The 14,340-nt window shown below is 36.6% G+C and overlaps 2 protein-coding genes across 4 annotated transcripts; both read left to right on the top strand.

Moving 5' to 3' along the window:
• LOC109833394 lies at positions 2,513-10,408 on the top strand. 3 transcript variants are annotated; one of them, XM_020401046.1, is made up of 8 exons: positions 2,527-2,725; positions 3,108-3,246; positions 4,482-4,587; positions 5,177-5,359; positions 6,735-7,220; positions 7,303-7,383; positions 8,267-8,361; positions 10,067-10,408. In XM_020401046.1, the coding sequence occupies exons 2-7, from the start codon at positions 3,199-3,201 to the stop codon at positions 8,329-8,331; spliced, it is 969 nt and encodes a 322-aa protein (XP_020256635.1). In that variant the 5' UTR covers positions 2,527-2,725; positions 3,108-3,198; the 3' UTR covers positions 8,332-8,361; positions 10,067-10,408. The 3 variants fall into 3 exon arrangements, with proteins under 3 accessions (XP_020256636.1, XP_020256637.1, XP_020256635.1); XM_020401047.1 differs by lacking the exon at positions 7,303-7,383 and having other exon boundaries at positions 2,513-2,725; XM_020401048.1 differs by lacking the exon at positions 3,108-3,246 and having other exon boundaries at positions 2,524-2,725.
• Positions 11,929-13,866, top strand: LOC109834781. Its single transcript, XM_020402797.1, has one exon. The coding sequence runs from the start codon at positions 11,929-11,931 to the stop codon at positions 13,864-13,866; it is 1,938 nt and encodes a 645-aa protein (XP_020258386.1).

The raw sequence follows: 14,340 nt of genomic DNA, 5'->3' as shown, positions 1-14,340 counted from the left end.
CGGGGCTGCCACGTAAGCAGGAGCGTAGGAGTTGGGCGGTGTTGGGTAAGCTGCCGATCGATACAAAAATCAAACATATAAACGTTAATCATTTATCTCAAGTTTTATGCGAATTAATTAATTACCGGCTACATATATCTAATAATAAGATCGCTACTCACCAGCGGAGGCTGCCTGTTCTTGTTGCTGATTGCAGGAACTCATTTTGCGCTGAAAATTTGAGCGGTGAAACTTAGAGAGAATTAATGAATACAGAGATAATTAATTGGTTGAAGTGTTGCTGATGTGAGCTATTTATATAGAAATGATGGAAAGAGTTTCCTTAATCCGGGAGACTTCAATTTTTATTATTATTTATTATAAATTAAGAACGCGTTGCTTTGTGAAACAAAGAGGTTGCGGGTCAAAGAGAACTTGGTAGCATCCAAGAAGCCGTAAGAGGTTACGAGAAGAGAGCAGGTGGGCTTTCAAACAAAATTGGGGAACCCCAATTGATTGAGAGGAGCAGGTGGGTGGGTTTCTTTATGATTTCGCTTGGGACGTGGGAGCAGGGCGAACGAAGTTTCCTCTGCTGATCATTAGAGTTGTTTTATGAAGCTAATTAGGAGCTAGCTTCGGAGTCTGTATATGGATCATGATTAAGAGAATGATGTGGTAGTCCAATGGGATATCTACACGGCTCTGCTGGCGTATGCATACAATACACCTGCAAGCGCGGCTGAATCCTGTTTGTCAACGGATTCGGAAAAATGACACGTATGAGACATTTGGTGGCTAATTGAGTTGGTGGGCAGTGCAAGTGCGCAACAAATTTAATAGGTGATTTTTCTCAATTAAAAAAAAAAAAACTAACTTTGAAATGGAGGTGGAAGTATAAAATAAAAATTATCTTTAAGGTTCAACAAACGCCAGGGACCACCTGTAAATAGTGTTCCGCTCGTAATCAATTGTCTGGACTCGTTTTCTTATTAAATTTTGATTTTAAATTTCTAAAATTCTCTCGAAAAATGCATTGAAAAATATGTTGATTTTGGTTAAGGGGCTGTTTGGTTCGTTTTTTAACTCGGTTTTTTTTCTTATCTTTGGTTCGCTAGGGTTGAAGAAGGGAAACTCGGTGAAAATCGCCGCCACATCAGATTTTTTTTCTCTCCCCCAATTCCTTCATCAACCTCGTGAAATCGACGAAAACTGCAGCCACGTCAGCTTTTTGCCATATAAACAAAAATTTTTTCTTTTTTTCCATGCGAACCAAACACGAAAAATAAATACATTGATTTCCCACCATTTTTTTATGCGAACCAAAGCGAAATAATCTATTTCTTGGAAAAGTTTGAAAAACTCAAAACTTATGTTTTTGTACATGGAAATGCATTTCCCTATATCTATTTCTTGGAAAAGTTTGAAAAACTCAAAACTTATGTTTTTGTACATGGAAATGCATTTCCCTATATCTAGGAAACGAACCAAACAGGAAAAACTCAAAACTTATGTTTTTGTACATGGAAATGCATTTCCCTATATCTAGGAAACGAACCAAACAGCCCCCGAGAAGACAAGTCACATGATTGTCATATGATTGTTACGCAATTTAATAAGCATGAAATGACGTATCCAAAGTAAGATGAGTGCACTTTTCTACACCATGGGCCCTAGTGTGTAAAGAAAAGCCCAGTAAACTAGGGTTACGTGCAAATTGAAATGATGTCTACGGAGTAAGATCCATGGACTTTTCTTCTGATATTGTGTTGTTCAAATTTGCGTGGAAGACGTCTTTAAGGCTACGAAATATAAATCACAAGCAAGATTACCTATTTTATTAATTCATTTATGAGTATAGTACGGCACTGAAAAAATTGATGAACTTAAATAGAAAGTTAAGGTCGATATCTAATCTTTAAACTTCTCGAGTTAGCCTAATCAATTTTTATTTAAAGCCCATTTTCTTTCCATGCAAATTATTAAACATTACTCAAATCGCAGCCCATGCGATTTCCAACACTAAGAATTTATTAGGTTTTCGTAGCTCAGGATTCTCTGAGCCCAATCTCAAAATAACTCTTGTACCTGCCAATAAGCGGGGTTCCTAGATGAATATTACGTTGGGCCTAAATAAGGATACATCAGAAATAGATAGCCCAACTCTTAATACAATGCTGTCGAAATCTTGTTCTAATAACCCAAATTTGGACTGCGTCGATAGCGGTGCCCACCAAAACGTGCCCATCCATTAAACAGAGGAAACCTTGTCAGTATCCATTTCCATCGCCATAAAAGCAAAAAAAAAAGGCCACCAGTCAAGGGGTTGGGTTTGGTTTTATGTGGGGCAAATTGAACACTCTGACACCGTATTTTTATTTTGGGTTTTCTTTGCGATAGTAAACCCAAATAAAATAAGAAAAATTCTTCAAAGACCCAAAATATGGGATCAATAGGAGGACAAATAGATTGTCTCCCTCCTATTGGATAATGAGTTGGTCATCATTAATGATGACCAATTCATTATCCAATAAAAAAATAACACCTCATTTGTCCCGTCCCATATTTTGGTTCACTATAGCAAAGTTCGTAAAATACTCGTAAAATAAAGGGAGGAACAAAGTTGGGTTCTCTGTGTTGGGTTCTGCTCCTCGCTTTCTCTCACTACCTGTTGCCCCAAGTAATCATAGATTGAAAAGGAGATAGAGATTCTTCTGGAAATGAATTTTATTGGGCAAGCTCAAAAGAGGTGGAGTAAACTCGTCTTTGATCTGATAATTCTTCAATTTAGTTTCGAAGGGTATATATGATCATGTTCATTCTAAGCTCAGGGATCAAGATCAACCCTTATTTCGGCCTTACGTCTTACGAAAATTAATGCCTGCTTGATCAAAAAACTTTTGATGGGTTGATCCTTATTTATGTTTTATGCTTTGCCCTTTTGTTGCTTACTGATTTTGTTACGTTTAGCTACACAAAGTTTGAATCTTTTCTTAATTCGAGGATTCAGCGTATTTGACTTTAAAAGTCTGATCTTTCTTACTTGATCGCGTTCTGGGTATTGTTGGGTTTCTCATGTGCGCGGTTATTGATCCCTTTTTTTTTTTTTTTTTTTTTTGTGTTTTAATCAGAAACCTTGTTGATTGTGATTATAAGTTGATAGAGTGAAAGTTGAAAGTTCTGAAATTCCTGGAAATTCTGGCCGAGTTCAGTGAAGAGAAGATGTCTAGTGGAGAAGTGAGAAAGGTGTCTCGGCAAGATATACAGCTTGTATGGAATAACTTTTATACTTGATGATATTTATTTTTAGTGATAATTTTTTACGATATCTGTTAGTATCTTTTCTTTGTGTAGTATATGTCTTGCATGTTGGTTACTTGGGCAATTTCTTCCTGTTTGATGAACCAATATGTGCTATGAAAATTCATTTCTTTTCAGTCTGGTGTTTAAAGTGAAAGGGGGAAAAAAAGAAAAAAGGAAGAAAGAAAGAATCTCTGACTGCTTGTTGATACTTTTAACTTCATAAGCATTTTGTATTCCATCTGGGTGCTTATATTTGCAACAATGACAATTTTCTTACATGGCGATTGTAGTAGAAATGGTACTTTCCTCTCAATGGTGGTTTACATGTAAGATAAGTTGTATTTTATCTGCTAGATTCAGATGAAAGTATGACTAAGAGTCATGATGCTCCAGTTATTACAAGTTATATGGCCATTTTCCAGTCTTAATCTACTTAAAACATCTTGTGATATTAAATTTTTCTTCATTTGATTTGGATTTATATATTTCAAGTCTAAAATTGCTCTTTAGATGATTTGACCAGATCCCTCTCGCACCTTCCGTGAAACTGACAAATCTTTTCAATGTCCATCAACGAAAACTTTGTTGGATGTAAGCTGGAGAAGATGGACTTATTAATTCAGAGGCTCAGCCCATGCTCTATATTAACCGGCTCTGGCTCTCTAGTCACATCAGGCATTCTAGTGAATTTTTATAAAAGCCTTCTTGAATGTTAAAGAGAGAACATAGAACCAGCAGTAAAATGTAAAACTTATTTTTCCATTGAATCTCATGTGAATTACAGAAATTGACCATGCATTCCCCATAGAGAATATTTAATGAGTCTTAGAGGCGTCATGTTTATCTGCCCAATCTATGAAAGAGCACATCTCCGAAGTAGGGGATACAGACAGTACTGGACAAGTGTGTCGTCGGGGTTATCTTGTTTGCTTCATCCTTACGAACCGCAACCTAGTGTGTACTTATCGATTCATTGTGGTTTCTGGTCTGGATTTCTAAAATTGTCAGTAGTGAACATTTTTTTTCCAATATGGCACTGGTAATGATGCAAACATGATTATTGTGATAAAGATTCAATCAAGAGGTTTTCTATCACATGTGACACCAGTATTCCTACCCATGTAGTTATGTAAAATAAGCAACACATAACATACAGTCTTTCTTGTTTTCTCTTGAAAATTTTCTCATGCCTTTTATTTCAGGTTCAAAATCTTATAGAACGCTGTCTTCAGTTGTACATGAACCAGAAAGAAGTAGTTGATACTCTCTTGTATCAGGCAAAAATTGAACCTGGCTTTACTGAACTAGGTACTTTTTCTTCCAACCCTCTTTGTGAGACTGGAGTTTTGTATGTGGCTTGTATTGTCATTAGGACATGATAACTAGATTTATTGGAATGAATATTCACGGATTTACTTTAGATTAATTTGCTTGCATCAACTGTATGCATGATGAACATGAACAATGGCCTAGTAGACAGGTAGTTTCCAGTTGGCATTAGCAATCTCCTTTTTTTTGTGGGATTGGGAACTGATAAACTTAAAGGAGTGTGGCATTTATGAGCATTAAGATCACTGATCATATGTTCTAAATGTTTATAATCATGTAAGTTTTGGATTTAGTAACTCCTAGATGTAGCCCAAAATAATTCATACTATAGCCTTCCATTTTGTGGCTGCTTCATGCACAGAAAAATCACTCTTTTTGTTGGGCATTCCATTTAGCATGATGTACAGTAATAGTATGGATGTTCCTCTTAAATTGCAAAAGATTAAAATTCAAAGGACATAAGGCAGCATGCAATCATCAGCATTTTTTTTAAAACTAAGAAGAGTATTTGAATCGAGATTAAGTTCCTTTACAATGGCCTAATTTTCCATTTTTGTGTTTAATTCAGTCTGGCAGAAACTTGAAGAAGAGAATCGAGAATTCTTCAAGGCCTACCATGTTAGACTTCTGCTTAAGAATCAAATACTTGTTTTCAATAAGCTCCTGGAGAAGCAGGTTGAGCTCATGCAAAAAGTCTGCCCCCCTGGAGTTTCTTCTGTACCACTTTCAAATGGTTCTAGTTCTTCTTCATGTATGACTTTTTTCTCATTTTTTTGGTCATAATCTCTTATATCGCAAACTTGATCCTTTTTTGTTGTTCCTTGAGAGTTGAGAGTAAATCATTTTACTTTCTTGCAGTCTGGTTGCAGTTTTTATTTTATTCTTTTGTTTGAAGGATATACTAGATGATAATCTAGGTTGCAATTAGTTCCCATGCTATAATTGTCATGATACTAGCTACTTTGGATAACATTTAGATATCTTGTAGTCACTGGCGTAGCCAGTGTCCCCTAATGTGTTCCACATGCACCAAGTCTGTATCGCTTGCTGTTGAATTGCTTCTCTCTATGATGAGGATGACGGTTCTAATAGAATTTTGTGGCTTTGTCCAAAGGTGAGTGGTTTATAAAGGCTAAAGTAAGGGCATTTGCGTAAATAACACAAGATGCTTGTAATCTATTAGGTCTCGAAGTCACTGGGAAGTGGGACCTATCCCATTTTCAGGCCCAATGTGATAAAACCTAGCATCACACTTATATAAGAACATATAACCTTTGATGTTAAAAAAAACTATGTTGTTGCAATTTTTATGTTCTTTGCTTTCCGAAGGAAAGATAAAATAATGGCAATTAATTGTTTGGTTGAGAGCAAATAGAACTGCATAATTAAATATTTGGTTTAAATTTATGTTTTGCATGTTTGGACATAAAGAAAAATAAATTGACATTTTGTATAAAATTCTGAATAGTTCTATAGAGAATTTAGTTGGAAGAAAAACTATAGATTCAATAAGAAAATTAAAAAATAAAAGAAAAATGTCATCTGAAAAAAGTTTTACAATTTTATGTAGAGAAAATCATTTCCAACTATTATAAATCATATAACTTTGGCATCAATTGTGTTTCATTTAAATGCTAAATTTGTAATAAAATTATGTTAGTTCACGAAAAATTAGAAATAAAGAAATAACGAATTTGAAGTAGATTTCCATGCAATATCTTGCAATTTTTGCTACATTCAAATGTGATTATTAATATAATTTTATAGTATGTTCTTAAAGTAGGAACAAGAGTGCCCCCGCAAGCTTCAATTCCTGGCTCCGCCACTGCTTGAAGTCTAGATTAAACTCTTAATTTGATTAAGTCCTGTATGGTGTGATCTTATTGTGGTCATTTTGATTCATTGTGAACATTTCTGAGATTTTTCTTAAAATCATTCTATAATCATTATTGTCAAGTCTTTCCATCAAAGTTGATTTTAATGCCTTTTTCTTGGTTGTTTCTGATCCTAGCTTTGCGTGTTTGTTCTACTGCTCAAATGCAATTGTATGACACAACAAACACCCTGTGATACTTTTAGACAATTTTTTTTTGAATGAATTTATGATACCATATCACTTTTTACAGTACAGCAGACTCCATCATGTTATTTATCTGATCATGCATCTACATCGTCAAGACCTGACAACATGTACTGCAATGGAGGAGGATCTTCGAGTGCAATGACTAATGGTGCATCCTCTGGACATCAAAACATGCAACTTGGTAATAATGCCTCCATTCTTGCTCAGAGGATGGACATTTCACCAAGCTTGTTATCAACTCAGAACTCACACATTGGAAGGACTAATGGGATTAATGGAGCGGCAATAAAATCAGAGCCTAGCTATTCGAACAACTCTGAGTTCACTTTCTGTGCTGAGAACAATTTCTTAGAAACTCGTCCTCCTCTTGGAGTTGAACCCGGTGCCTCCTTCAGCAGTTCCGATTTAAATGGGCAACAACTGAGTGAGGCACTTCTGGATATGGATTCATCCTCATTTGGATTTTTAAGCCAGATTCCCCGAAATTTCAGCTTCTCGGATTTAACAGATGACTTCACGCAGAGTTCTGGTGTGTCCCTCTCTCTTGAAAATATAATGTCCATCTATCAGCATGTTGATAATTTAAAATATTTTTCATGTTTTTTGTTTAGATATTTTAGAGAATTATGGTAGATCTCCTTTCCTTGGAACGGAGGGGAACTTTTCAGATTCTCCTGGAAGGGACTGTAAAGGTGTGAGTTTGAATCTGTTTTTTTAGGACAAAATGATCATTTCCCCTTAAAAGTATTGGTGAACTCTCAAGTTGTTCCTTATTAAATTAAGTCACTCTAACCGTTAGACTGAAACTCCAAAGTTATAGTAAAGATCAATGATTATAGTTTTATATTAATTCTAACATGCCCTCGCAGGTTGAGTGCCCTTGTTATGAGCGGAAAACCTGGACTCATGTAGCGGTAACAATTTTATTAAAATCCGCATTAAATTCGTGGCGAGCAAGATTCGAACCCGGGTTGCTCTGCTACCGTCTTAAATTAAGTCACTCTAACAATTACACCAAAACTCCGAAGGTTTGGTGAGGGTGAAGGATTATATTTTTATATTAATTCTTACACTCCTTAAAGTATCAGTTTACTTATTTTACTTAGCAAACTATGTTTATGGCTTCAACGTGATTATTTTGTGAGTCTACAGTCAAATATTTAATAGAATAAAGATGTAAGAATTTTTTTTTGTATTTCTTTATGAGTTTTTATTAGTTTATCTCCTTTTTCCCCCAAACTAAAATTATTTTAACTACTTTCTCCCAATACCTTTTACCCTCTTAACCCTTTTTATGAATTAAAAACTCATTTTTTAGATTGCAAAATATACAAGAAATAAAAAAAGACACTATCACATCATTACTCTATTAAATATTTGACTGTATGCTCACAAAATAATCACATTGGACACATAAACATAGTTTAAGGGGGAAAATATGCAAACTTATACTTTAGGGTGCAACTTGAGAATTCATCAATATTTTAAGGGGGAAATGATCATTTTATCCTACACACACACACACATAGTGTCACATTATTTTCCGTTGCTAATCTACTTTCTTGCTTATTGTAGATGAAGAGAGGAGGTTGGACACCATCTCGGAGGGCATAAGCTATGATGATTTCGGGAGTGACTGATCAGAAATCTGAAGTTATACTGCTTTCAAGGTAACCTTTTGGCAAACTTGAAATACTGAGTAGGAAAGGACCTGCAGTATCTGAATTGTTTACTATCTGATAAGTCATTGGTTATCAGGCCTACGTTCGCTTGCATTATATTTTCCTTGCTAGTTTATGGGTCTAAGGTTGGTTAATTTGTTATCTTTAAGAGGCAAGATGCCAATATAAACCTCAGGAACCCCCTTACTACAGTGAGGTAATTTTACTCTTGCCTGTCATTCATTGCCTTGAGGTTCAACTGTTAATAATGTTTCACTGACTATATTTTTGACTCAAAGAATTTTAAATTCCTGAGGGACTTTATAGTATGTGAAATATTTATTCATATTATCGTGGACTGAGTTAGATGACAAAGGTCATGGCCTTCACTTACAAAAGAAAAAATGAAAAAGAAAAAGGGGGAAAAACAATTAAACGAACACAAGTATGTCATCAGGTTATCAGCTAAGCCCCTAATTCTTGGTTGCACATAAAATTTGGTCTTAATGCTTGCAAACTCGGCTTTCCTCTTTTGCTATTGAATAAAAAAACCTTGATCATGCCCTAAGATCCAATCGATCCATTTTCTGAATGGAGTAGTCCCAACTTATATGTTAATTTCAATGTCTCATCCACATGAAGAGGCTGTGTTTGTTAAGGATCACAGGAGCTGGATTATGAACTCCTAAGATTCTTTTGAGGTTGACCAATTAGACAAACATTATAAGGCATGCTATTAAATGCCCCTTAAAGCAGAATGGTGGTTTATACTTCAAGTTGTAAAGAAATAATACTATCCGTTGCCGTGGCTTGTTTACCTTCCAGTCATAATATACACCATTACCTTTAAGCATACACAGAAGGTTTTTAAGTAAAAGTTGGAAGGTTGGACAATCCTGATGGTTATTTACTATATTTGGTGAACCAATTGGTCAATTACACTAAATTTGTTACATAAACAAGTTGAGGAAATGGCTAGCAGATGTTTTTACATAGGGTAATTTGCATATATACCCCTTAAATCATGGGTATTCGCAAAAAATACCCCAAATCTTAGTATTACCCCAAATCTTAGTATTTACAAAACTACCCCTCAAATCATCAACTTCGTGAAAAAATACCCCTAAAATCAACGTATCATCAAATTGGTGCTAAAATTTTGACTATTTTGTTGATAATTTTTTACATTGCTATTGCAAATTAGCTTATCGACGTTGATCATCAATTGATTTGAGGGTAATTTTTTCCAAAATTGATGATTCGAGGGGTAGTTTTGCAAATACTGAGGGTATTTTTGCATGTAATTATTTTAGGGGGTATATATGCATATATAACCCTTAAGAGAGAATAGGGATCCTCTCAGAATCGCCTGCATGCGAGTGGGTAATTCTGAGCTGCAAATTGGGAGGGACAATTATAGAGCTGCCCACATATTTTTCCCATTTGCTGCCAAGAACCGCCCACTTGCATGCTTGCGGTTCTGTGCAAATCCAAACTCCTTATAAGGGGAGACTAGTTGTATGCATTTTGGTTCGTGGTCCTTGTCTGTTTACAAGTCCTCAAAACTTTACCACTGTATCTCTAATTTGATCATCTAGATGCGCACTTTATAGGAATCTTTATCAGTTCTTGACTTTCTTTTCCTTTTATAAAGTTAATTGTGAACCAGTTTTGAGGATCTATTGTTTTTCTGACTTGTTTGTTTATTCCTCAGGTTTATAAGATAACAGAATTAGCTTTTGTACATAATTGGATGAGCCGCTGGTTTGAAGATTGTCAACAAGTTAAGCATTATAGTCGCTTGTTGTGTGTGTGTATTTCTAATTGATGTTAATGCTCAATTTGATACGGGTCTGTTTGTGATAAATAGTGGCCTCCAGAATTAAGCCAATGTTTTAACTAAGCTCTGGGTTTGACTCGTCTTGATTTGTTGTTGGTGGTGCATGACACTGTAGTGTGAGTTCTGCATATGGATTCTATGTGGTGTTGCCGCTGGTTGTGTTGTGTAGAGAGTATATTATCATGTGTAATATAGTATTTTTTTATTTATCATGCAGCAGTAAATCTTAAATTTATTCCATGAAATTTGACCTTTCCATCAAACTGGATTAGTACAAATTGTCAAGCTTGATGAGATATAAGAAATCAGAGTATTGCGTCATCAGGCGGACAAATTTTCAAAACCAACCTATTTTAGCATTTAATAGGAAAAAAAGACTCGTTTCAGTTTTATTTAGAGAAACCGACCTGGTTTTAGCACTGTCGCTGAAACCAGGTCGGTTTTTCTAAAAAACTTTTCGAAACTACACGGGAGTTCAACTCCCGTGAAGTTTAGTACGTTTTTAAACTTCACGGGAGTTCAACTCCCGTGAAATTTAAAACCCTCATTAAACTCCACGGGAGTTCAACTCCCGTGGAGTTGCAGGGTAAACTCCAGCGAGTAACTCGTTGGGAAATCTGGCCTGCAGCTTCACGGGAGTTGAAATCCCGTGAAGCTGCGGGCTATATATACGCAGCGACATAACCCCCCTCCCTCAGTTCTCTCTCCCCACAACCGCCCCCAAACCCTAACCTCTCTCCGCCGCCGTCCACGACGTTTCCGACCCCAGCCCCCCAAATCCGACCGTCGGCCATTGTTTCCGACCGCCAGCACTCCTTTCCGACTGTTTGCCCTTGATTCCGACCGTCGGAACAGTGAACTTCGCCGGATTTCGACAATTTGAGGGTAAATTCCTCCCAAAATTTGATTGTCTCTTAATTTCTTGTAATTTCTCGCTATTTAATGGTGATTATATGTTAAAAATTATATTTTAGAATTTAATTGTGAAATTTTTATGATTTATGTGAAGAAAACTTAAATAATTTTGTCGATTTAGAGGGTAAATTAGAAAATAATGTAAAAAATAGTGTTACTACATATGTATGACATCTAATTAATTTTAAAAAAATTGTGTTATCAATAATTTTGTCGATTTTAGAATTTCATTATGAATAAGTTATGAAATTAGTGCTATATGACATCAATTAAAAAATCTAAAAATTAGTGCTATATGACATCAATTAGATTTGAGAATTTAATTGTGAATTTTATGAATTATGTGAAGAAAACTTAAATTATTTTGTCGAGTTAGAGGGTAAATTATCAATAATGTAAAAAATAGTGTTGGTACATATGTATGACATCGGTATATGAATCAGTATATGAATTTGTAAAAAATTATGGTTCCCTAAAATTGATATAGGATTTAATTTTAAGTAACAATAAATTTTTAAAGTCTTTTCGTGTAATATTGATCTTGAATGTTTTACTCTTCAGAGGTAATGATGAACGATCGAATCGTAATTTTGTGTTCGTATGATGGGAAGATTAAATACCTCGAAAATAATATGCCCGTTTATGAAGGAGGTACGACGAGACCATTGTTTATAACAAAATCGTGTACTTTCGATGAGTTGGTTAATGAATTGCACAAACTTACATTAACCAACTCACGTGAGTATCACCTTAATGTTATTTGCAATTATCCTGTCGTGGAGAACAGGACAAGCGGCATTCAAATATCAAGTGACTACGATATGAGTCTAATTGGAGTCTTACATGACGAGAAGCGTTCGATTGAATTGTTCATTGAAAAACATCAAAGGAATTTGGGCAAATCGTTGAATTATGATGGAATGTATTCCCGCATGTTGGAAGACCCTGATGTTGATTCCGTTGGTTTTTTATCTCCTCAACAAGATGAAGGTTGGACACAATCACAATATATGAGCGGTCCTTCGCTTGTGGGCACTTCGAATGCGGTCGATACTAACACGGGAGTTCAAGAAGATAATGCAAGTGTTGAATCTGAGAATGATGATGAAGAGGAGGGCTTACAAATTGATAGCATGACCTTGATAGATCGTGATGAAGGGGACAACCACCACATTGACGGGTGTTATGCTAATAATGAGTATGTTGTCTTAGAGGATCCGCCGCCCGATGAACTTCAAGGAGAAGAATGGATCGATAACTCCGTGATGGAAAGTGTTCCTATTGGCACTAATAGCGGTCATGATACACAGGGCGAGGACTTCTCATTCGTGAAGGGAGATCTATATAAGAGCAAGGAGAAATTGATCTATGCGCTTCGCTCGTACGCCATTGCAAAAAATGTCAAGTTTAGGCCAACAAAAAATAATACTACAAGCTATAATGCGGTTTGTTTCTATCGCAAAGATGGCGATGATGAAGATATTGGTGGACACCACGACGGCAATGCGAAATGTCCGTGGAAGCTTAATTCACGCTCCGGTGTAAGAGTAGGCGGGCAATTCAAAATCACGGCATACAACGGACTCCACACTTGTAGCAATCCTCGATTAGAGATGAATAACAAGAATGCATCCTCTTCCTTCATATATCGATTGATTTTACCGCATCTGAGGGAGGATTTTGATCTAAGGCCGAAAGATATTCGTCTTCTAGTGCAAAAAGCCACCAACTTGGATGTATCATATCACAAGTGTTGGAATGCTAGGAGGAAGGCGATGATAAAAATATTCGGTGATTGGGATAAATCGTATGAGATCTTACCTCATTATCTTGAAGCACTCAAAAGAGAAAATCCAGGAACTGTCTACGAAGTATCTTCGGACCCCGTTGATGGCGGAGATCGGCGGTTCACCGGTGTATTTTGGGCATTTGGGCCATGTATTGAGGGGTTTCGATATTGTCGTCCTCTTCTTAGCATTGATGGCACCCACTTATACGGCAAGTACAAAGGAGTTTTGCTTGTTGCCACCGGAGTTGATGCGGATGGCGGTTTGTTTCCTTTGGCGTTTGCAGTGGTTGATATTGAAAACACAGAGAATTGGGCGTGGTTTTTTGCATGCATTAGATATCATATCCCTAGTGTGGGTACGCGGTCGATTACATTCATATCTGATAGGATGAAAGGAATTCCAAGAGCACTCCAACGTCATTTCCCAGAGCCACATGCACATCGTTATTGCTTGCGACATATTAGGGACAACTTCAAGAAGAAATTTGGAAACGGTCAGGTTCAAGATCTTCTTTGGCAAGCCGGATGTGCAACAGAAAAATTAGTTTATGACCAAATACGAGAGAGGATTAAGTTTATCTCCCGAGCTGCACATGATTGGATCGAAACTAGTTTGGGACCACACAATGTTGATAAGTGGGCTTTATGTGAAGATGGCGGGAGACGGTTCTGTATGATGACTACGAACGCTTCAGAGAGTTTCAATGGCGTGCTCAAGGGAACTTCGCATGCTGATGGAGCCGGCACTTCGCATGCTGATGGAGCCGGAACTTCACATGCTGATGAAGCCGGCACTTCACATGCTGATGAAGCCGGCACTTCACATGCTGATGGAGCCGGCACTTCGCAGCCTCACACACAGCCGGATACTCAGATAGTCGAGGTTCATCAGCGCGGGGGGCGGGGAAGAGCGAGGGGGAGGGGGAAGAGAGGGAGAGGAAGGAGAGGAGCTATATTGGGTTGTACTTGAACTTATTATGTTAAAATTTGTAAATTGTATGAATTTTCAAATACTATACTTTTATGGATCAATTATAGCTCGATATGTGATCTTTTTGCGTATTGTTTGATTCGTGCGTGTTTAAATAATATATATATTGCAGTAATTATTGTCAACAGATAAATAGTTGTATATATGAGTTAAATAGGTAGATGTATGCATGTTGTGCATGTTTTATGTAAAACTTGCAACTTCACGGGAGTTGAACTCCCGTGAAGTTGCAGTGCAAATTTCCCAGAGAGCGATTCTCTGGGAAATTTGGCCTGTAACTCCACGGGAGTTAACTCCCGTGGAGTTTTAACAATAGAACAAACTCCACGGGAGTTGAACTCCCGTGGAGTTTAATGAGGGTTTTAAATTTCACGGGAGTTGAACTCCCGTGAAGTTTAAAAACGTACTAAACTTCACGGGAGTTGAACTCCCGTGTAGTTTCGGAAAGTTTTT

The sequence above is a fragment of the Asparagus officinalis genome, chromosome 3 (genome assembly GCF_001876935.1).
Source record: "Asparagus officinalis chromosome 3, Aspof.V1, whole genome shotgun sequence".
Classification (NCBI taxonomy): Eukaryota; Viridiplantae; Streptophyta; class Magnoliopsida; order Asparagales; family Asparagaceae; genus Asparagus; species Asparagus officinalis.
Note: the sequence above shows the minus strand (reverse complement) of the source record. Positions and strands in the feature narration are given on the sequence as shown.